This window comes from Emydura macquarii, unplaced genomic scaffold (assembly GCF_026122565.2).
Source record: "Emydura macquarii macquarii isolate MOO-44397 ecotype Brisbane River unplaced genomic scaffold, CSIRO-AGI_Emac_v2 contig_2473, whole genome shotgun sequence".
Taxonomy (NCBI): domain Eukaryota; kingdom Metazoa; phylum Chordata; order Testudines; family Chelidae; genus Emydura; species Emydura macquarii.
In genome coordinates this window covers 10429014-10452276 of record NW_027132610.1, presented here as the reverse complement: position 1 = coordinate 10452276, position 23263 = coordinate 10429014, and the positions used below count along the sequence as shown (strand labels likewise).

At 43.6% G+C, this 23263-nt stretch overlaps 1 protein-coding gene across 1 annotated transcript in view; it reads right to left on the bottom strand.

Annotated features, from left to right (window-relative positions):
- Window positions 1-23263, bottom strand: part of LOC137162984 (cilia- and flagella-associated protein 337-like) — a 64083-nt gene that overhangs the window by 24332 nt on the left and 16488 nt on the right. The window contains 10 exon segments of the mRNA XM_067562942.1: window positions 3354-3459; window positions 4085-4328; window positions 9389-9458; window positions 10990-11107; window positions 13834-13880; window positions 16829-16874; window positions 18074-18166; window positions 19045-19127; window positions 21542-21772; window positions 23067-23132. Coding sequence (XP_067419043.1) covers window positions 3354-3459; window positions 4085-4328; window positions 9389-9458; window positions 10990-11107; window positions 13834-13880; window positions 16829-16874; window positions 18074-18166; window positions 19045-19127; window positions 21542-21772; window positions 23067-23132 — 1104 coding nt within the window.

The following is a 23263-nucleotide window of genomic DNA, read 5'->3' as shown; positions in this document are numbered from 1 at the left end:
GCAGCAGTGCCGCGTGAAGATCAAGGAGCTGCGTCAGTCATATCAGAAAGCCAGGGAAGCTAACAGCCATTCTGGCTCCTCGCCCAAAAAATGCCGGTTCTATGATGAGGTGCATGCAATTCTCGGTGGCGATCCCACCACGGTGCTGCCTCGCAGCATTGATACCTCTGCTAGGTCACAGTCCATGGACAATGATGAGAACTCCGTGGAGGAGGAGGAAGAGGAGGCTGAGGAGAGCAGGGTGCATGAGAACGGGGTGTCTGTTCTCCCTGAAAAAGTCAGGACATATTCCTGATGCCAGAGCAGTCCAGCAGCACACAGGACAGCACTAATGATCCTGGGGAAGGCACATCTGGTGAGTTTTCTTTCTTCTTAGCAGTTCTGTCCTTTTACATTGGGGTGGGGGGGAGGAAGGGGATTTCAGGCATTTATCGGACTTTACTGGGGGGTTACCCATGGAACAGATTATTTATGTGATGAAACATGCTCCGATAATCATAAGTTGATATCTCATGGGGCATGTTTAAAATACCCGAGCTATACAGCAGATGCCCTGTACCTTTGTATTCCCCATTGCAGTGTCCTACCAAAAAACTTTGATTACTTTTATTTGGTTTAAGCAGAGACTATATACCACACCCCCCCCACACACCCCGTCCCCTGTGCTGTCCACAGATCCCCCTGCTTCCCATCTCTGTAAGGGCATAGAGAGCAGACCCTTTTGGGGTGTCAGGAATGGAATGAGGGTCTGTGTTTGCCCTGTGCACTGCATGGGGAGTATTGTCTACATTGTTGCAGTTGTATCATTTTCTTCACTCTGCTAACAATGGCTACCTTGTGAATTTTTTTTCATTCTGTAGACACATTGGCCTTGGCCTCACCCTCAAGAAATGCTGCGTAAAGACTATCGCAGATTAGAAAGAGGGGAAAAAAAAAAAAAACAAGAGATGACATGTTTGGCGAGCTCATGAACACCTTCGCGGCTGCAGAGACCGAGCTCAGAGCGTGGCGGCTGACCTTGTCCCAGAATACGGACATGGACAGGGAGAGTCGCAGAAAAATGCAGGAGCTTGATCGCAGCACCACACAGGAGACGCTGCGAATCATGCGGGACCAGGCAGACATGCTGCGGTGGCTTGTGGAGCTTCAGAAGGAGCAGAGGCAGGACAGAGTCCCACTGCAGCCCTTCCACAATGCTCCTCAACCAAGGGCTTTACTGCCCTCCCTCCCCCACCCTCAAGAGGTCTCGGAGGAGATTGGCCAGGCTGCAGTACGTGCTCGCCTCCACCCTGGTGGAGACAAGCAGAAAGCAGCAGCGGACACGCTGACAGCTGGCCAACAAGCTACCACCCTATCCCTTGAGACAGTGAATGGACACTCTCTCTCCTTCCCCTGTGACTTGAATATTCAGAAATAAAGTTTGCATCATTTCAACACGTTTCTTTATTAAATCATATGTTGTTCTGGAGGGATTTGGAGGGTACAGATATCGATTGCGGGGGAGAAGGGTGTTCACCAAAGGCAAACAACATACAGGAACAGAAATCAGTCCTGCATCTCATTGCAGAACCTGGTATTCAAAGCTTCCCTAATGCAAAGAATGCCGCGGTTAGCTCTCAGCATAGTGCTGGCATCTGGCTGCTCATAATTGGCAGCCAGTCTTTCTGCCTCCACAGCCGAACCCTGGGGGAACCTCTCACCCTTCACTTCATACACATTATAAAGAACGCAGATATCACCGAAGGGAGGTTCTTTTAACTCATGTCCAGCCTAGTGAGGAGACTCCTCCATCTACCCTTTAAACGCCCAAAGGCACATTCTACAACCATTCTGCAACTGCTTAACCTGTTATTAAAACACTCCTTGTCGCTGTCAAGGTGCCTGGTGTGCAGCTTCATTAGCCAAGGGAGCAAGGGGTAAGCAGGATCCCCCAGGATCACTATGGGCATTTCCACACCCCCGACGTGAATTTTTTGATCAGGGAAAAAAGTGCCCGCCTGCATATTAGAGAACAGCCCCAATTACGAAATTCGTGCGCGTCATGCACCTTCCCAGACCACCCCACATAGATGTCAGTGAAACGACTCCTGTGATCCACAAGGCCCTGCAGGACCATGGAAAAGTGCCCCTTCTGGTTTATGTACTCAGTTGCTAGGTGGGCAGGTGCTAAGATAGGGATGTGCGTCCCATCAATTGCCCCCCTGCAGTTTGGAAACCTCATCATGGCGAACCCATCCACTATGTCCTGCACATTTCCCAAAGTCACTATCCTTCATAGCTGAAGTCTGTTGATGGCCCTGCATACTTGAATCACAGCAGTGCCCACTGTAGATTTACTGACTCCGAATTGATTCCCAACCGAGCGGTAACAGTCGGGGGTTGCCAGCTTCCACAGAGTGATGGCGACTCTTTTCCACCATCACAGCTTGTCTCAAGCGAGTATTCACGCGCTTCAGGGACGGGACCAGCTCCGAGCACAGTTCGAGGAAAGTTGCCTTTCGCATACGAAAGTTTTGCAGCCACTGGTCATCATCCCACAGCTGCATAACGATGCGGTCCCACCAGTCTGTGCTTGTTTCCCTGGACCAGAACCTGCACTCCACGGACTGCAGATGATGCGTTACAGCCTGCAGCAATCGTGAATTGTTCTGCTCGATGGCTTGTAGCAGGGCAGCCTCAGTGGCATCACTGTTGGCTGTGCTTCGGCTTCTTGCTCTACTTCGAAAATACTCAATGATAAGCCGCAATGTATCTGTGATGCTCACAATAATAGTGCAGAGTTGAGCTGGCTCCATGTCTCCGCCAGCAATGGCAAGCGCGCAGAGTAAAAAAAAGGGCACAAAAACAGTTTTCCTGTTTGTTTGGGGGAAGAAGGGAGGGGGAAGCAGCGTTGCATCATGGGACGATGACACTTGTCGCAACAGCCACCGTGGCTAGTTGCACTGTGGGATAGCAACCCAGAGTGCACGGCTTTGAAAGTCGAAATAAGCGTGGTGAGTGTGGACGCACAAGACCTGCGCAAATAGCATGGTGTGTACACGCTGCTGCGACTTCTAAAAATCAGCTGCTGAAAGTCAACTTTAAGGAAGCCGATGTCACTTGGCAGTGTAGAAATACCCACACTCATAGGAGCACTAGATGGAATTGCTCTCCCTACATGTATCTGTCTATGGGTCAGATCCGACTCCTGTTAAGTCAGCTGGAGTCTTTCTATTGACTTCAGTCTACAGACATGAACTCAGACAGAACAGTATAAAAATGTAGGGCCTGACCCAACTCTCACTGAATATATTTATTTCTGCAAATATAAAAAAAGAGAAATGGGGTAGGATACTTGCTGTACACAGCGAGACCTTAATAGTGTTGTCTGTGGATATGGAAAATATCTTAGCATCTTCTTCAGATATGGAGAGGTAACACACCGGTGCTGTGTGGCTTCTGAGCATGCCTGTTGGTCGTCTGAAATTTAATAAGAGCAGTTCAATATTAAGCAGTTTCAAATTGATTGTTTCTTATAAAACAAATTAAAAATAAATGGGTTGGAATATGCTAATACATGTATGTTTGGCAGGAACTGTATTTTGTGTTTTCTCACATGAACAGAGTGGTCTTCCAGTATCAGGTATGTGGAGTGATGTACATGAAACAATAGCATCTGGCTGCAGAATTCAGCTTTTCATGAGATGTTAATTTTGCCAAATGGATTCCTAGGCCCCAGAGCTCTGTGTGGACAGATATCATTGCAGGACTGGGGTTTAAGGTACAAGCAAAACCTCAAATCAACCTTAGATAAAAAAACAGACGATAGTCCAAGAATTTTTATATTTATATACAATATTTAAACTTAAGGAAATTATTTTGCTGAATGTATGTGTGGGCGCTGATATTATGAATAGTGCAGTAGAGCCATTATTAAGTAAGCTCAAACATTTTCAAGGACATTTGTGACTTTCTTCTCAATACACTTAGCCGATCCCTATTAGCAGAGCAATACAATAGATGGTAAGAATTACTTATCATTAATGTGTGATTACAAAGCCCTTCGTAACAGAGTCCTTCAACAAGTATTGTTACTGTTTCTTACCCAGGCATATAAGGGTTCCACATCCGGATGATTCGATCCATTCCACCTGTCACTATGAGGTTGTTTTTTTTACAGAATGCAAATGTTTTTACTCCCTTGTAGACTTGAAACACAGTCTGATCCCCTTCAGCTCTCTTTGGAGAGATTCTAGGTATCACCTGCCCTTTTCTAGCTTTTGACTCTTTTCCATGGTCCTTTATTCTTTTCATCTGCTGTTCAACATTAGTAGCTCCAACAGTACACCCTGAAAAAAGAACACATTCACCTAAGAGCTGATAAAATGTCCTAGACATCTTGGTTCCCACCACCTCCTGCAGATTAGGTACTAATAACTTTCAGCATCAGGAAATTTCTCCCAACAGTCCTTTTATAATTCTCTCTTTCTTCATTTTATGCCATTACACCCATGTATACCCCCTTTTATTACGCTAAAAAAATTCCTCCTCCCAATCCCACTGGGATTTACTATTTTCAGAACTCCCTAGATTACCATGTTTCCTATTAGCCAGCATTTAACTATTTTGATCTTTCATGATAAGAAAGTCCCTCTAGCTTCACTTTATGGAACTTCTTACAGTTCGCTAACATCGTTCTGGCAAAGAGAGGTCCAACTGTGAACACCATGTTGACCATGCTGTTCATCATTTCATAGAGGCACGGACAAAGTCTGCACCGAAGTCTGGAAGAGAAGGTTACTCACCTTGTGCGGTAACTGAGGTTCTTCAAGATGTGTGTCCCTGTGGGTGCTCCACTTCAGGTTTCGGTATGTCCCAGGTCATCAATCAGAGATTTTTAGCAGAAGTGTCCATCCAGGTTGTGCATGCGCAGCTGTTGTCTTGTGGTGCTGTTAGCAACTCAACTACCATGTGTGTGACCTGACCCCCTCAATTCCTTCTCTACCGTAGAGTCCCTAATATGAACTCTGAAGGAGGGGGAGTTAGTGGAGCACCCACAGGCGCACACATCTCAAAGAACCTCAGTTACGGCATAGAGTGAGTAACCTTCTCTTCTTTGAGTGATGTCCCTGTGGGTGCTCCACTTCAGGTGACTATAAAGCAGTACCCCATCGTGGACGGGGGGACTTTGGAGTGGTTCGAGTGACCAGTGTTAACACTGTGGAGCCTACCAGTGTGTCAGTACCTGAGCTCTGCATGATTGATAATGTTTTACAAATGTATATTCAGAGACCCAGGTTGTAGCTCTACAATTGTCCATAAGTGGCACATTATTCGGGAAAGCGAATGAAGTCGCCATTGACCGAGTGGAGTGAATTCTGATCCCGGCAGTGGTTTTATTTTATTTTGCTTGTAACATAGGTGGATGCAGCTAGAGATCCATATGGAGAGTCTCTTTGTGGATATAGTGGAGACTTTGGATCGTTCTATTGAAGAGATGAATAGTTTTGAGGATTTACAGAAAGGCTTAGTTCTCTTGAAGTAGAATGCCATTGCTCTTCTGACATCTAATGTATGCCACCTGGCCTCCTGTTTGCTCCCATGTAGTTTGGGGTAGAACATAGGGAAATAGATCAATTGATTGATGTGAAAGGACAATGTTACTTTCAGTACAAATTTCGGGTGAGGTCTCAATGTGATTTTATCCCTAAAGAATACAGTATAAGCAGGGTGAACCATGAGGGCTCCTATTTCACCTACTTGTATTGCTGAGGTGATAGGGACCAAAAATGCTACTTTCATCCATAGGTGTAGTAATGAGCATGTAGCCAATGGTTCAAATGGAGGGTCCCATGAGAGTTTTTAGTATCAAGTTTAAGTCCTATGTTGGAGTGGGATCATAGACTTCCGGGTATTTATTCTGTAAACCGATGAGGAAACCTTTGGTAATGAGATGTGTAAATAATGACATCCCTTCAACTTTGTGGTGGAATGTATTGATGGCTGCAAGATGTACTCTGATGGAGCTCATGGAAAGTTCGAGATTTTTAGTTCCAGTATGTAGTCCAGAACTAGCAGGAGGGGTGCCGAAAGTGTCTTAGTGTGTTTATTTTGGCACCATATGTAGAATCTCTTCCATTTCTGAAGGCAAGTTTTACACGTGGTTGGTTTCCTGCTGTTAAGTAATACCAGTTTAACTTATTCTGAACAGTTTAATTCATCGTGATGGAACCATGCAGTAACCAAGCCTTCAGGTGAAGTCTGTCCTGAGTGGGGTGGAGAGTCCGACCTTCATTCTGTGAGAGGAGGTCCCTCTGAAGAGGAAGCTGTTGTGGGGTGCAGACCATCATTCTCATCAGGTAAGAATACCAGGTTTGTCTGGGCCATGTTGGAGCTATCAGTACCACTCCGACCCTGTCATGTCATATATTGTATATCACTTCAGAGTAAGGGGATTGAGGGGAACACATATAGTAATGTTGCTTCCCATTTGAGGAAGATGGTATCCTCCAGCAAATGGGGTCACAGTCCCGCTCGCAAGCAAAATTGTGGGCATTTCTGATTTTTTGCTTTCACTAATAGGTCTATGGATGGGAACAGGGCCGTCCCTAAAGGGGTGTGGGGCCCAGGGCAAATCACTGCCTCCAGCTGCCCCCTGCTGCAGCTGGAGGAGCCCCTTCCCACTCCAGAGTTGGGCGACCCCGAGACCTGACAGGGTGGCCCCAGCCGCCCCAAATCCCAGCCAGCAGCCCTAGCCCCAGCTGGGCAGCCCGAGCCACACATGGCCCCAGCCGCTCTGGAATACCGGCAAGATGGCCCCGGTCGCACCTGCCAGCGGCCCCAGTGTACCAATCGGACAGCCCCAGCAGCCAGTAACTCCAGCTGCCCCAAATTCCTGCCAGGGGGCCCCAGACACCCCAGAGCACCAGCTGACTCACCTCCCCTCCAGCCCCACTGCATTTGAGGGAGGCTGACAGCCGGAAGCTGCTGCAGCATCTGTGACACAGCAGGGGGTGGGCGGGGCCACACCTGGCTGTTTGGGAAGGCTACACTTTCCCTGGCCTATGGCGGGCCCCCCCAAAGTGTGGGGCCTGGGGTGGTTGCCCCGATTTGCTGTACCCTAGGGATGGCTCTGGATGGGAATCCCCATAGCTGGAATATTGACTGTAGGACTGTGTTGTCCATTTCCGGTTTGTGGTTGTGAAAGAATTGTCTGCTCAGTATGTCCACTGTTGTGTTCTGACAGCCTGTGGGGGTATGAGGCTGAGATGGTTATGTTGTGACTTATGCACCAGCTCCACAGTCTCATGGCTTCCATATGTAGGGAATGCGATCAGGTTCTACCCTGGTGATTTATATAGAACATACAGGCGATGTTGTCGGCCATCCTGCGTACTGTCTTGTTCATTATGCATGGAAGGAAATGTAGGCATGCGTTGTGGACCACCTGTAATTCGAGCAGGTTGATGTGCAGTCATGTTTCTGTAGGACACCACTGTCCCTGAATGGTGTGTTGTTGCATGCGGGTATGCCATCCAATTAGCGAAGCATTTTTCATGATCATTACTGATGGTTGCTCTTGTTGGAAAGGCATTCCTGAACATACATTTTCTGGTTTTGTCCACCAGTGTAGCAACAATTTGACTTTGTTAGTTATTGTGAGGTATCTGTTGAGGCTCCATTTGTTTGGCGTGTGGACTGACCATAGCCATCCTTGTAGGTAGCGCATGTGCAGTCGTGCGTGCATTACCACAAAAGTAGTGGCCACCATTTGTCCTAATAAACTGTAGGCAGGTCTGTATTACGATATATGAACTGTCCATAGCTCCTGAGATGAGATTTATCAGTGTTTGAAATCTCTTTAGTGGTAGTGATGCTTTGCCCTCTATGAAATCAAGGTGTACTCCTATGAATTCCAGTTGTTCGACTGAAGTTAGGGTTGACTTCTGCTCGTTTATCTGCAACCCTAGGCTTTGAAAAAAATGTATGGTCTTTTGAGTATCTTCCATTGCCTCTGATTGACTGGGACTTCTCTGGAGGCAGTCGTCGAGATACGGGAATATTATTATCTCTTGCTTGTGTAAATGTGCCGCTACTTAGTGTGCTACTTGGAGAAGACTTGTGGTGCTGTGGAGAGGCTGAACGGTAGTACTCTGCATTTGTAGTGTTCTGTTCCAACTGCAAAATGAAGGAATCATCTGTGAGCTCGATGTATTGTGATGTGAAAATATGCATCTTGTAGATTGGAAGCTGAGAATCAGTTCCCTTGTTCCAGTGCTGGGATTATCATGGCTAATATGACCATCTTGAATTTTTGGACTTGCATGAACTTGTTGAGCTTTCTCAGATCTAAAATGGGCCTCCAACCTCCACTTTTCTTCTGTGTAAAGAAATAGTGGGAATAGAATCCCTTCCCTCTGTACTGGGGAGGAACTTGTTCCACTGCATCTAACTGTGGAAGATGGTATATTTCTTGTTGCAGAGGGACTCATGAGAAGGGTCCCTGAAGAGGGACGGGAAGGGAGGTTAGTTGGGTGTGTGGAATCGATGTGAAAGGTATGGAGTAGCCCGCTTGAATGCTTTCTAGATCCCATTTGTCTGAAGTAACTGATGCCCATGTATTGTAAAAAGGGTGTAATCGGTGTCCACAAAGATTTGTATATTGATGGCTATTGGCGCTGGAATGTTGGGGTCTTTCAGACCCTCAACCAAGACTTCAAAATGACTGTTTCACTGATGTCAATTGTGAAGAAGATGACTGTATCTGCAGTGACTGTATCTGTGGTGTCTTTGAGGCCTCTGCCTTTGTCTGTACGTATCAAATTGTCTCTGCTGGCAATGAAATGATGATTCCCTATGTTGGTATAGTTGACAAACATACTGGGCTTGATGCAGGCCCTTGTCAGAGGAACAGTAAATCCATAGGAGTGGGGACGTACAGTGAAAGCTGCTTGTGACTTTTCTTCTGCCAGAAGGCCCATGGCCAGCTGGTTCAGCTCCCAAAGTGGGTGGGGCTGGTCAGGGATAGGAGTTGGGGCCAGGCCAGCTGGGACATGCATTGATTGGTGCCTCTCCTGAGCAGCCCCAGAGATAGCATTTAAAAATTGCTCTCCCTTCGGACTCAGCTAGCCCTGAAGACACAATATGCATCTGCGGATGGTCATTCCAGCCTCATAAAGTTAGAATGTTTAGTTGAACTAAATCAGAAGACTGAAGAACTCTTTGAGGTTCTCCCATCACCAACTACAATTTTACATACAGAGCCACTATTAGAAATAAAGCCAACTAGGTGACAGTGATGTGACCAGGCAGGTAAGACTGCAGACATGGAGAGGGAACTGTATGTAAATCAGAGAAACATTAAGTTGAAAGAAATTCCGACATGCCTTAATAGGAGTAAAATGGTTACCTATTACTAATGCTGTAGGTTCATGACTGGAGGTAGAAATTACTGCTTTAATGGAATCATAGTAATTCAGCTAAAAGGAATAGAAAAGGACAAATTACTATGATACACAATGCTGACTAGAAGATAATATAGCATGCTGGGATTATTTCATTTGTTTGTTCTTAGAATGTTTTTTTCTTGAAGATAGGAAGTACAGAGATGAATAAATAACATTTAAAGTTGTTTGCCTAAGGGGAGCTGAGTGGGCGCATTACAGTGGCTATTACTCCAGCATGTTCCTGCTGCTTTCTCATGTAAAAGGACAAAATGTGCACACATCACTCTTTGGTATACCCAGAAGCATGACATGCAGATTCTAAGTTCTATTTCAGGACTCTCTGTGCAAGTCTGAGGCTTCCCTACATCTTCCCTGATGGATCAGAACATGGAAAACAATCTGCTACTTCATTTGAGTTATAGTCAAGCCTTGTGGAAGCAATCAGAAAAGTAAAAAAATAATCAGCACCCATCATATACCATGGCATATACCCTCCAGCCTGGCTATCGGCCTTCAGGAACGTAAAACATGACCGGTAAAGCTGCACTTTAGAACAAGTCTAGACCCTTCCTCCAAGGCCAAGGAGGGTCCTCCCCTTGTGGTAGTGCTGCACATAGGTTCAGGGTTTAAGAACCTGCACATCTGAGTCACACTGATCCAATGTAGAGCACACCAGGGGCTGGGGGATGAGGAAGCCATTATTCTAGATACGAAAGGGGTGTAAAGCTGTGAAGAGGTTACTCCAGTGTTGAGGCTGCAACAGTGACCCAGTTGCTTGGACTGTGCAATGGGGCTAAAATTTGGACCTAAAATTCTTTCTAGATATGAGGGCATAGCTTTAGAAAAACTTATGGTTCTATAATAAATACACTTGTCTCATCAGATCAGCTAATTAGCAAATGTATAAATATGCCACTAGCCCATTTCCACTGGCACTACCTTTAACATTCCAAAACTCAGAGTAGTTTCAGAGAGCTATCAAATATTTCCTTCTTATCCCCCAAAATGACACTGGTGAAATGTCCAGGATAGGCAACATTCAATCCAGGAGCAGTGACAAGTTTAAATTTTGACACTTTGTAGTCAGGGCTATATAAGATTAAGAGCATTTCTTTAGTTCCATGCCCATTCTCCTTCAGTTTCCAACTTTGAATCCTGGGGTGCAGTAATCCTGAACTCAGATTTCTCCTCCTTCAGGCCCCACTCAGCACGGAATTTATGCACATGCCAAACTTTAAAAAGCCAGCAGTACTGAAGTCAAGCGGTAAGTTAAACAGTTGTTGAATGGGGGCTTCACAGCTTTCAATCTGAATGTCATGCCTTATTCTCTGTTGTCAAGCCCTCATTCTTTCTTATATCAAGTTTGATAGTTTGTGCCATTTCCCGTTTCTTCCTATCATACTGTTGACAGTGTTATTCTAAATGACAAATCAGAGGATTTTTTCTATAGACTGACTAGATGCTGTGGCTGAAACCCTATTTAACTATTCTCATGGAGATTACATTTGTAAAAAAAACTTTCTATTCTATTTCTTTTAGAGTCAGGAAAGATTTTGTTTTTCACCTGTGTAACCCAGTCTCCATGCACTTTCCAACGAATGTAAGTCACATTTGGAGAAAGAACAGCATTCTCAATGCCAATACTAGGCAGGTTTTCAGCTTTTGGCAGTTTCTTCCATGTTCTGAAAAATTAAGGTACAAAGATGAGAAGAGAGAAGGAAACCATCATCCTTAAGTGCTAGGAGGCAAATATTTCCGCACCCTCCTTAGTCATGCACCGCTCCTAAAATCTTGACTACTACTGGCATGAAACTCCCAATCGGAGGTTATTTCAAAAGATTGTAGCAATTTATCTTGCATTTGGGGATACTGACAGCTGCCCTAGCAATTTCTGATTGCAGGCTGCTCCAGCAGACACCCTGCTGAAGAGAGAAGAATAGCTGTTGGAGAAGCCAGCAAGAGAGCTGCCTGGGTCTATACTAGCAAGGATCCAGGGGGGTCTGGAGGATAGGAGAGGTCAGACTACTTGCAGGGAGTCATTATTAGACAGGGGTCATCCTGGGGGAGGAAAAAAGCAGTGGTATGCTTCCAAGCTCCACCCATGCAAGTTGCCAAAATGAGACACTGCTTAAAGTAGATTGCGCAACTTCCTGAGCTCCTCCTCAGTATGGTTTGAATATGGCTATGGGCCCTGCTGGGCTCCTGGTTGATTTATGACTGTGGGCAAAAAATTATTGGTGGCATCTCCTGAACGCCACCCACTTGTGGCAGCAAAATGAGCACACAAAAAAAAAAACCCCCCACAGTAAATTGAGCAGTCTCTGGCCCTTCCTCTCCTCTCTTCCATGAGGAATGAAATAGTTAATCATCATCAATGGGCACCTGAGTTAAATGTCAACATTGTTAACACTGAATGTTTGGAAGACTGGCCGGATGGCACCCAGAGCGCCCTGGTCCTTACCCAGGGCCAGAGCCAGGAAAGGCCACCCTGCTGCCCTAGCACCAGGCAACTACCCAACAGGGGGCACGGCAACCTCCAGCTGGGGGGGAAGCGAACTACTGGAGACAGGGCTTAATAGGGTGGAGACCAGGGCTTTGTCCCGAGGTGGGAAATCCAAGCCCCCAACAAGGGCTGTGTCCCCAAGCCCAGCCAGCAAGAGGGGACAGGTTCCACTCCCTGCCCCAGCAGCTGATTTTCAGATGGAGGTGCAGAAGGATCCCTCCTTAGAGAAGGGACCACAACGCTGCAAGACCCTTAATGGGGACTGCAGGAGGCAGAAAATTCCTGTGAGAGAAGGGATGCCTGTACTGGGAGTGGGCTCCCCAGGGTTGAATGAACCTGGGGTGAATTGGGAGGCAGCTGGTGGTTCCCCAGAAGTACCGCAGCCGGCTATTGTACCTGGCCATCGATGCTGAGATGAATGGGGCTGGTCACACCGCTGGGAGCTATTGTTTCAAACTCTCTGTTGCAGTTAACCCAAAAAATATAGGGTTTCTTTGCAATCATAACAGCTAGAGACTTAAAAAAACCCCACAAAACCAGAACAGATTCTTGCGAACTAGACAGCAAAAGAGGAGTCAGTACACTGTAATGCGGCATATTGTCTCAAGCTGAGCCCTACTGGTGGGATCCATTCTCTCCTCCCCTTCCACATACTGGGGAATATAGCAACTTTCTCCCCTCAGCCATGAGGATATGTACAGTTCCTTTTCTGCCAGTGAAAACAGTGTAGTATCCATCACCCTTGTTTTCCTGGTCAAAGTGACCTCAAGCTCATTCCCCCACTCTTCAGTGTGTCCCTAGAATCGCCCTCGTTTTCTTGTGCTGTCTTGTGCCTTTCCAAGTGTAGCAAACCCAAGCTGTCCCTTACCAGCTGGCCCAACAGGTTTGCTTATTGAAACAACTGTTCAAGTTACAAGTGAATTTAAACGGCTAACCCCCTACACTGGGATTTTAATGCCAACAACTGTCAATAAATGTTTCAAAGTGTCATAGTTGCTAGGAGCAATACACTGGGAAAATAGTTCTTGAAACCTGCCCAAACTACAAGGGTTTGGATTTCTGACCATTAGTGTTGAAGGCTTAGAATTTCAAACCAGCTGAGTGGGGGTGGAAATTGTTTCACAGGCCAATCCTTCAACCCTTTGAAGAATGACTAGTAGTCAGGGTCCTTACAGGTGTCCCCTGGTAAATACTGTAAATAAATGAACTATGTCCACTGAAGGAAGGCCAAGAAGCAATGAGTTTAATCTGCAGAAAGGCAGATTTAGGGTAAATATTAAGGAAAACTTTCTAACTATGTGGGTAGTTAAGCTCTGGAACAGGCTTCCAAGGGAGGTTGTAAAATCCCCATCATTGGAGGTTTACAAGATCAGGTTGGACAAACACCAGTCAGGGATGGTCTAGGTTTACTTGGTCCTGCCTCAGCACAGGAGGCTGGACTAGATGACCTGTGGAGGTCCCTTCCAGCCCTACATTTCTATGATTCTACTATTAGATGAGCAAGTGATCTGGACACAGACACTGAAATGGGGTTTCTTGCAACAATGAAAAAAGCAACAAATGCCAACTGTTGGCTTAATCATGTAAGTGTCATGTAATTTTGAACCTGCTGCACTTCTCTTCACTTTCTTTGCATCCAAGTTCAGTATCCTCTGAACACTTAGAAGCCTGCTGCAATAGTGTAATGTCCAGGCATCCCAACTGGGTTGGGATTCTCTGCAGACACAAGAGCCAGAATGCTTTGGGGATGTCAGTTACAAACAGAGATCCGTGTAACTGAAGAAAATCAGCACAGTTAACCTTATTAATAAAGCTTACAAAGTTTTTAAAAGTATTCAGATAAACAGGCTAAGCAACTGCATTTATGTCTGTTTTTAAATTAGATTTAAAATGTAAAGTACTTACCGCAGGAGTTCCCTCACAGAAGACAAAAGCAAGATATTTACACACCCCTGAAAACAGAAAAAAAAAGTTGTTATAGAAATCTAATAGTATAGGGCCAAATTCTGTAGTTCTTATTCAGGCCCTGAAATCAGAGAGATTTGCCCAAAGAAGGATTTCTGGGTAATATTCAGCAGATGGATAATTAATGTTGTACAGTCAAGGTGGGTGAGGTAATATCTTCTATTAGACCAACTTTTGTTGGTGAGAGAGACGAGCTCCTGAGCCTTCACAGAGTTGTGAGTGGCTTCTCGCCCACTCCCAGCCAGGAGCAGAGACCAGCTGCCCAGGCTTCTCACCCCGCTTCCAGCCAGGAGCGGAGACCATCTATTCAGCTCTCCGATTGGCATTCTTGTCTACTTCTAGAATGACAGTCCCACAGCTGATGTAAGGGATTCAGTGTCTACACTGATACTGCGTGGCCCTAACTAAGCCAGTTGATAAGCCCTACCTTCACCTCTCGTTGAGGTGGTTTTATGATGTCGGCACAGCAGGGGAGTTACATGGGTGGAAGGACCATTTTAGTCTGTACACCTCCACTGTTCTGTCAACAAATGCTGACTTTTGTCGACAAAACTCTGTAGTGGAGACCAGCCCTAAATCTCCTTTGTCCGATGACTGCAGTGGTGTTAATTGTCCACTTCACTTGGAATGGTCTCTTGCAACATGTATTAACTCCTCATGCTTAACAATCCGTTCCACCTTATGTTTAGCTGTGAGTCTGACACTCTAAGTACATTTTCCAGACCTGAAAAAAGAGCTGTGTGTGTAAGCTCAAAAGCTTCTCCCTCTCACCAACAGAAGTTGCTCCAAAAAAGATATTACCTCACCCACCTTGTCTCTTTCATAACTTTGAAAGACAAACAAGATTCTGATATATTGGTGATCCAAATTCGTCACTCATCTGAAACCAGCTCATTTTCAAAAGCAGGGTGTACAGAAAAATCAGTGAACTTTCTGGCCAGTTCCTTCTAGATTATCTGTGATGGAGGCAATAGAGACCACAGAGAAAGGGGCAGCCAGAGTGCCGGGAGTCAGGGAGTAAAAGTATTAGCAAAAGCTTTTTAGCTCCCTGTCTCAAGTGAGGCATTTCACTCAAATGATTTATCTAAAACAAAATCAATCCCCTGCCTGGTGGTTGGCGTTTTGTCTTATTTGTGGTCCTTAGTTTCCTTTCCCTGATCTATCCTGTAATATGCAGTGGTGTTGTATCCATGTCGGTCCCAGGATATTAGAGAGACAAGGCGGGTCAGGTAATATCTTTTATTGGACCAACCTCTGTTGCTGAGAGACACAAGCTTTCGAGTTTTCACACAGGTTTGCACAACTAAGGCTATGTCTACACTAGCACTTTTGTCAATAAAACTTGTTGCTCAGGGGTGTGAAAAAAACTACACCCCTGGCCAACAGAAGTTACACCAACAGAAATGCGCCGTGGACAGCACTACATAGCTACCAATGCTCGTAGGGGGTGGTTTAATTATGCTGGCGGGAGAGCTCTCTCCTGTCAGCATACAGAGGCTACACAGGAAATCTTACAGTGGTGCAGCTGCATTGGTACAGCTGTGCTGCTGTAAGGTCTCTCTAGTAGACCTAGCCTAAGGCCTGGTCTACACTAGCACTTACGCCAGAAAAACTTTTGTTGCTCAGGTGTGAAAAAGATGCCCCCTGAGCAACCTAAGTTTTGCTAGCATAAGCACTTGTGTGGACAGCGCTATGTCGGCAGGAGACACTCCCACAGACATAGCTACTGCCACTCATTTAGGTGGTTTTATTATGTCAGCAGGAGAGCTCTCTCCGGTCGACATAACGCGGCTACACAACCACTCTTGCAGCGGCACAGCTGTACGGAGAGAGCTTTGCCACTGTAGTAGTAGCACTAGTGTGTACTAAGTGTAAGTGTAGACTAGCCCTAACTCGGAGTGTCACAGCTAAATACATGGTGGAACAGACGCTTTAGCATAAGTAGTTTGCACATATTTCAAGGGACCATTCAAGGTGAAGTGGCCCGTTAACATCCCTCCAGTCAAAGGGAGGAAAGGAAGGGGGACAACGGCTGCGGGGGGGTTGGTTCAATAAATGATATTATCTCACCCACCTTGTCTATTACCCTGTAATAGAATATTAAACTGTATTATACATTTCAGCCACAAGGGGGCGCCATGTATAACATACTTTATCTCAGTGGTTCTCAACCAGGGGTCTAGGACTCTCTAAGGGTACACACAGATCTTCCAGGGGGGTACATCAACTCATCCAGATATTTGTCTAGTTTTACAACAAGATACATAAAAAGCACTAGCGAAGGTCAGTACAAACTAAAATTTCATACAGACAATGACTTGTTTATACTGCTCTCTATGCTATATAGGGAAATGTAAGTACAATATTAATATTCCAATCAATTTATTTTATAATTATATGGTAAAAGTGAGAAAGTAAGCTATTTTTCAGGAATAGTGTGCTGTGATATGTTTGTATTTTTATGTCTGATTCTATAAGCAAGTAGTTTTTAAGGGAGATGAAACTTGGGGGTATGCAAGACAAATCAGACTCCTGAAAGAGGTACAGTAGTCTGGAAAGGTTGAAAGCCACTGCTTTATCTGAGTTGGTCATAGCCAGAGCCAGGAAGTGCTTTAAAGGATCTTATGGTGAACACATCTGGTGTATCTCTCTGGGAAGGAAGCTCTGTAGCCAGTTCATATCTGGTACAGAAGCCTGACCTGATAGTAGCAATTCTGCAACCTGTATAAAAGCAATTCTGCAACCTGTACATGGCCCGTTCCACCCTTGGATAATCAGGGAGACTGGCCAGCTCCTCAAGAGACACTGCTTGGACAGCTCCCTCAATTACCCAAAGCTCTAAGGGGTGCCCTGTAATCTTTGGATAATCAGAGTTCATGGCTTATATCAAACACTGCTTTGTTGTTATTTTTTTTAAAAAAAGACACATATCTACCTGATCATCACCATATAGAATCATGCACTTATCAGGATCAGTGTAACTAAAAAAAGATGGAAGAAAAAGATAAATGCAAACCAGTCAGAGCCCTTCAGTTTAAAAGAAATAAAAGTAGTATTGATTGCAATATACGTTAGACAAAACAAATGCCATGTTAAGAGGTGTGGCCTTCTGCTTCTCCCAGAAATGGGCAGCGCTACTCAACTGCATAGCTTGCCTGTATCTAGAATAGCCACTGAGCTCTGTGGTGCCTGGCAATATGTCATGGGGTACTGTGTGAATTCTTTGCTATGGTGTTTGCTAATTATAAACAGTACTAAAATGCAGTTTCACTTAAGCAAAGTGATTAGTCAAAAATATTTTATCATGGCAGCAATACATTAGTACCATGCACAATAGTTTATATGTGCACATATCCCTGCTTCCACTGCCATCACTGGCAGAACTCCCACAAACTTCAAAAAGAAGCAAGATTAGACCTATAGTCTAGGGAAACTTTTTAGGAGCACTACGCCCATGTCACTTTTTCAAATGGGACTCAGGCTCCTAAATCACTACAGTACTTTCAAGTAATTTGCCCAAGGCTGCATAGGAAGACTGTGTACATGAACATTTGATAAATGAGTGTTTTGGTAGCATTTTGAAACAAAGAGAAACAAAACACTTTTTTATAGGAAATAAAATGAGGATTTCTAGTTGCTTAATGATCACCAACATTGGGTAACTACTATGGAACTTCACAAGGAAGCACTGGGGTCAATTTATCTACAGTACTCAATGAATGACATTTCTACTACTGCCATGTCCAGTCAGAGTAATCTCCTAGTTCCCACCCTCATTACACATTTATCAGTGCATAATATTTTGGTGGTTGCTTCTCAACACAGACGTTACAAAGTTTCACATTCACTCCCCGTTATGGCCCTGATGCACCACAGTACTTTAAGCATATGAGCGTCCCAGTATCTAGCTGAGTAAGAGCCTAAATGTACAAATTGAAGTAGAAAATTAAAACTAAGATCATCGTTGTCTATAGGGATAAAATGATGAACTGACAATGAAACACTATGTCTGACAGAATGTTGAGAAGTAAGAGCACGAGACACCACATGAACAGAAAAACTGAATGCTAAGATGTTGCTAAGACCAGACAGATATCACCATTAAAGTATCATATATCTAAAACTGTGCAGTGAAATACTGTTGACCTGGGACTGACAACATGAACATTGCATTGCTTACCAATAGTCCAGCTTTAAAGGGATAGCCTCCAAGCCACTGATCTGGCAGTATGGTTCGAAGTTGGACATCTCATACAACTGGACTTCACGATCCCTGTCAGAAAATGACAGCTTTTAAATAAGCAGCAGGTTTCCGTCATCAATGTGAGGCTCAGTAAATCTTTTCTTTTGAACATTTTGTCTTTTAAGATATATATTTTAATGGGTGTGTAGTGCCGTTAATTTAAGGTTATTGTTTATCTAGCAGTGCTGGAGATTGAAATTTTCTGTTTAACTATCTAACAAGTGTTTTGTGGAGGCTGCAGGACCATCTTCTCCATACTGCCCCACCAATGGATCTAACCCCTGGCCTCAAGAGATCTCCTCTAAGGGATCAGTCTCCATGCTTATTCCATCCTTGGCCTCTTAGCAGAGGATGCTAAGAAGTGATTTTTGAAATAGGAGCACTCTTTCATAAGAATTTGGACAGAGATCCCCAATCTCTGCACACAGGCCATTGAGCAGCCATCACATAGGAATAACTTTTTGTCATTTCATTACCAATTTGGGCTGGATTTGAATCATGAACCTTCTAGTTATGGGTTTAGGGGTGGGGTGTTGATATAATGATTTAGATTCAAGCACTTCAGGGTAAGGAACAGGTTTTATATCTATAAAGGAGCATGCACAGCTTTATATTATAATTACTAATAACCCAATAAATTAATTAATTAATGACCATATGGTCAGCACAAGCTTCCCTATTCTGCATCTCACTCCACCCTGACCTGGAAGGACCCTCTGTGGGTCTGAGAGGGCAGCTCAGTAAGAGTGCCAGCTGTGCCAGCGTTTTTGGAACGTGAACTCACATCACCAATTGTTTCACTGATGCAGCCTCATTCTGCAAGTTCCCAGTCCCCAGAGATAGTTAGTGATAGTGTTGATACCACCATGTTCATTTTTAGTTCTGATTCTTATAAAAAAAGCACTTACCCAGTTCCTAGGATTATTTTGTGGTAATGTGTCATGACAGTGAAATCTGTCGCGCACTTAGATTTTTTGTTGACAGGTTTTTCCTAAAAAGTGAGAGAGCTTGTTGTCATGCCTACATTACATGAAAAGATAAGACACCACTACTGGGGGCAGAGTTTGTTCTTGGTGACTCTGTTGCAAACCCACTGAAATGGGTTGCATGGATTAACTAGGAAAAGTATATGTTCTTCAAAGACAGACCCTGCAAAGCACCGGACACTTCCCACTGAATATATTGGGAATTAAGAGGCACTCAGCATCTCTCAGGATAGGCCCCTAGTTATCACCTATAACATTACCATTTTTCACATTATTCAACTCTGTTGTGGTTAAGAATAAAGACAGAACAAATTCTAACTTCATGCATATCAACAAAGGTCAAGAAAAGCAATGTGTGCATGTAGAAGGGCAGAACTTGGCACACTCTGTCTGACATACCAACAGTCTCAGTACCTTATTATACTCCATTTCTTGTATAGTTATTTTTTCCAAGAGGCCTTCAGCTGCTGTTAAAGATCTAAAGAGTCTCACATTCTCCCTGATTTTAAACCTGCTGCATCACAGCCCCATCTTGCTGGATGAAGACTGAGTGCTACTCCTTTGATAACCAATAAATGTCATTTTCCCATTATCTGAGCGGTTACCATGGAGTCTTGCCACTCACATTTTCACATCCCTTAAGGAACTGAGAGTGCTGACTCCTCAGAAATCCCATACAACAAATAGTTTGGACAGAAAATGGATCTATTCGTTACAAAGAAATTTGTTTAAGACTGGACCATGTGTCTGCAGGAACAATATTAAAGTTACAATATACAGGAAGAAATTACAGGGACAGACATTTGCCACAAAACAAAAACATGATAGATAACTTTAGCTCTCACTGCAAACAAGCATAAATTACCATAGTTTTTAGCATTGCGACTTGGAATTAAAAACAGATTTTGGTTTTCAAATGTAGCAATATCTTCATGCAGGCAACTGTACTATTTGCACCTATTAGCTATTCAAACTGAAATATAAGCCACAAAAATTACAGGTCTGTTTAATAATAACTTAAAGAGAACAATTCTCTTTATACACTATGCTGTTCACATAGGCAACGTTCTTGGGAGTCACTACTTTTATACAGCAATTAAACAGCCGTGGCTGGCCCGTGTCAACTGACTGGGGCTCACGGGGTTCAGTCTGAGGCTGTAAAATTGCAGTGTAGTCATTCAGGCTCAAACTGGAGCCTGGGCTCTGGAACCCTCCCCCTCACGGGGTCTCAGAGCCTGGGCTCCAGCCCGAACAGTTACACCGCAGCATTACAACCTCGCAATCCGAGCCCAAGTCAGCAGATTTGGGCCAACCACAGGTGTTTAATTGCTGTGTAAACATACCCTGAGAGGTGCCGTTATAGTTTTGCATCTTTTGTTTAAGCAAATATATCAGATCTTGAAAAAAAAAGTTGATGTTAGCTGTGATTAAATTATTCTTAAACACTAAGGATGAGATTTCCAAAAGCGCTCAGCATTGACCAAACTCTGGTTCCACTGAAATCAATGGGAGCTTTAGTCGTGACCTCAGTGGGAGTAGAATTAGGCCAACGCTGGGTGTTTTTGAAAATCCCTCTCTAAGCATACACAAGTCAAGTTTCTTTCATTGCCTAAGTCTCTCTGAGAGGAATCATTTCTTACGTGCAAACCTGCTGCCTACAGGATATACCCACAAGCAAAACACAAAACATTATATGGTGTCAAAATATTATTTATGGGTCCAGTCCTGCAGGACACTGAGCACTCAAGTGCCATTGAACCCAGGTAGAGGTGACAGTCATTGTCACTGGATTAGGCCTACAGCACTCAAGAAAGGTTAATAGCTCTGAGAATGAAGTTACTCATCACACCCTTGGCATATGCAAGTTTGTTCTGGTGATGTTACACTTGTTACAGCTTATTATCCTATGGGCAAGGTTCTGGAATATTCCAGGACAACCAGAAGAGGAGGGCTAGGTATGCTTTCTCCTGCCTCAGCTCAAGAAGCTTAACTAGATGACCTCTTGAGGTCCCTTTCAACCCTAAGTATGTGATTCTTCATCCACCTTGTTTGGGTAGTTTCAGTTAAATTCAATTGCATTTAACGTGTACTTTTTCCAAGTCACCTCAGTAAAAGCCAGGGAGAATTGTGAGTGCTCAGTAACTCTGAAAATTCAGCCATTACATACTTTTATTCCAAGCATAGCATGTAAAAAACCATTTCTGCTTTAAATCACCATACAACGAGGGAGCATAATAAAAACTTATATTTTAAGCGCAGCTCCCTATCTTGCAGGTAATATAGCAGAATCAATCAGGACTATCATGATTTACAATGTCATACTTTAAAAAAAAACAAACAATTTAATTGTCAATGAAATCAAGAGATCTAGCATCTCCATGAAACCTGACCAGTTAATAAGAAAATAAAATGCACATACAAAAACCATCTTGCTTCGTTTCAGTTTTAGCTGCGGAGACCAGAAGGAAATAACTCCATCTTCTTGGGTCATTACCAAGGTATTGTCAAACAGAGAACAAATGCGCAGGACAGGCTGTCCATGAGAGCGTTCTTCTATCAAAGCAGGAAGTGAGAAGGTCAGCTCTTTTAATCGGGCAGATGACACGTCTTGTCCTGCATATTCTAACTGCATGTATGTGCAGAACTCATCCTAGCACAGAAAAGAGCTGGTCATTCATAATTAAAATAAAAAGACAGCTAATGTGTTTCTATGGTGGTGCCCAAAGGCTCCAGTCAGAGTTGGGGCCCTTTCGTGCTAGGCATTTTACAAACATATAGGAAAACAAGGTATCTGCTACAATGAAATTATAATCTAAAACAGTGATACTCAGACTAAGGTTTGAGAGCTGCAAGTGGCACTTGAATGTTTTTCCCACAGCTCTTTGCAGCACATGATATTAAAACACTGTGTGATTTAATTATTAACCTATTTAAGTTATTAATCAATCAGAATGCTTTTACTATGTTCTTAACCGATTATAGTTGACAAAATAATAATACTTGGCCAGTCATTTTGCTGTGAGAATATATATAAACTAAATATTTCCCTTCATACCTTTTAAATATGAATATATAATACTATAGTCAATGAAACTATGAATTCACACTGTTGTGGCTCTTCTGGGTAATGTTGATCGCTAATTTGGCTCCTGAACCACCGAGGTCTGAGTATCACTGAACGAATATGACAAGGTGCAACAAGTTGCAAAAATGTGAGGGGGAGGACAAACGTAAATACAATAGGAATACGCTGCTATACAGACCAGCAAGGGCCCCTGCGCATAAATGCTTTGCTGAATCATGTCTTATGTTCACAACTTGAGGGTTACAAGTTTTTTATTTAATAATAAAATTATTATAAGATAAATCAATATATCAGAAACCCTTACTGGCCCTCTATCTAGTCATTGTTTCTAGTTGGCAGAAACAATATCCCATTCTGTATTAATATCATGAGATACAGGTACTTTATTTTTCAAGCACCAATCACATGCTTAGTGCTGTACAGAGCAAAGAAAGTATTGACAAATGCTGAAGCTGTGCATTTTATGTAAGTTTGATTGGAAAAAGATTCCAGAATAATTCTCCTAACTTCTTGCTCACTTCAGCCAAAATTCAACCAGGAGACTTGAACTCTTTCCTAGCTCATAGAACAAAATGATGCATGCTATGGAATATTTTTAATTTGAAACAATAAATCTCATTTTAATTCTCTCTTTTCAAAAAATTCTGTAAACTGTAATTATATACTTCCCCCTGCCCTTTTACTTAAATTTCCACCACTGATTAAAAACGGTTGGATAAAATAAACTTTTAGTCCCACTTGAGTTATGTTTCTGGAAGTTGTGGATCTGCGATTCTCAAACTTGTTCCTTACTGACTCAAAGTTTTGTTCCACCAACTGCAAAAAGCCCCCAAAACACATACACCACACACTTACTTACCCACTCAATTCTTCCAGTTGCAGCACAATCTATTTTCATGAAAAGTTTTTCTATTTGTTCATCACTCTATGGGAAAAAGGCGTATTAAAAGTTTTGTCAATATATGAAGAATAATCAAAGATTTTAAATTTTCATAGTGCATCTCTCCCCAACTAGGGACCATGGGTTTTACAGATGCTACATTATCTAAATTTTTA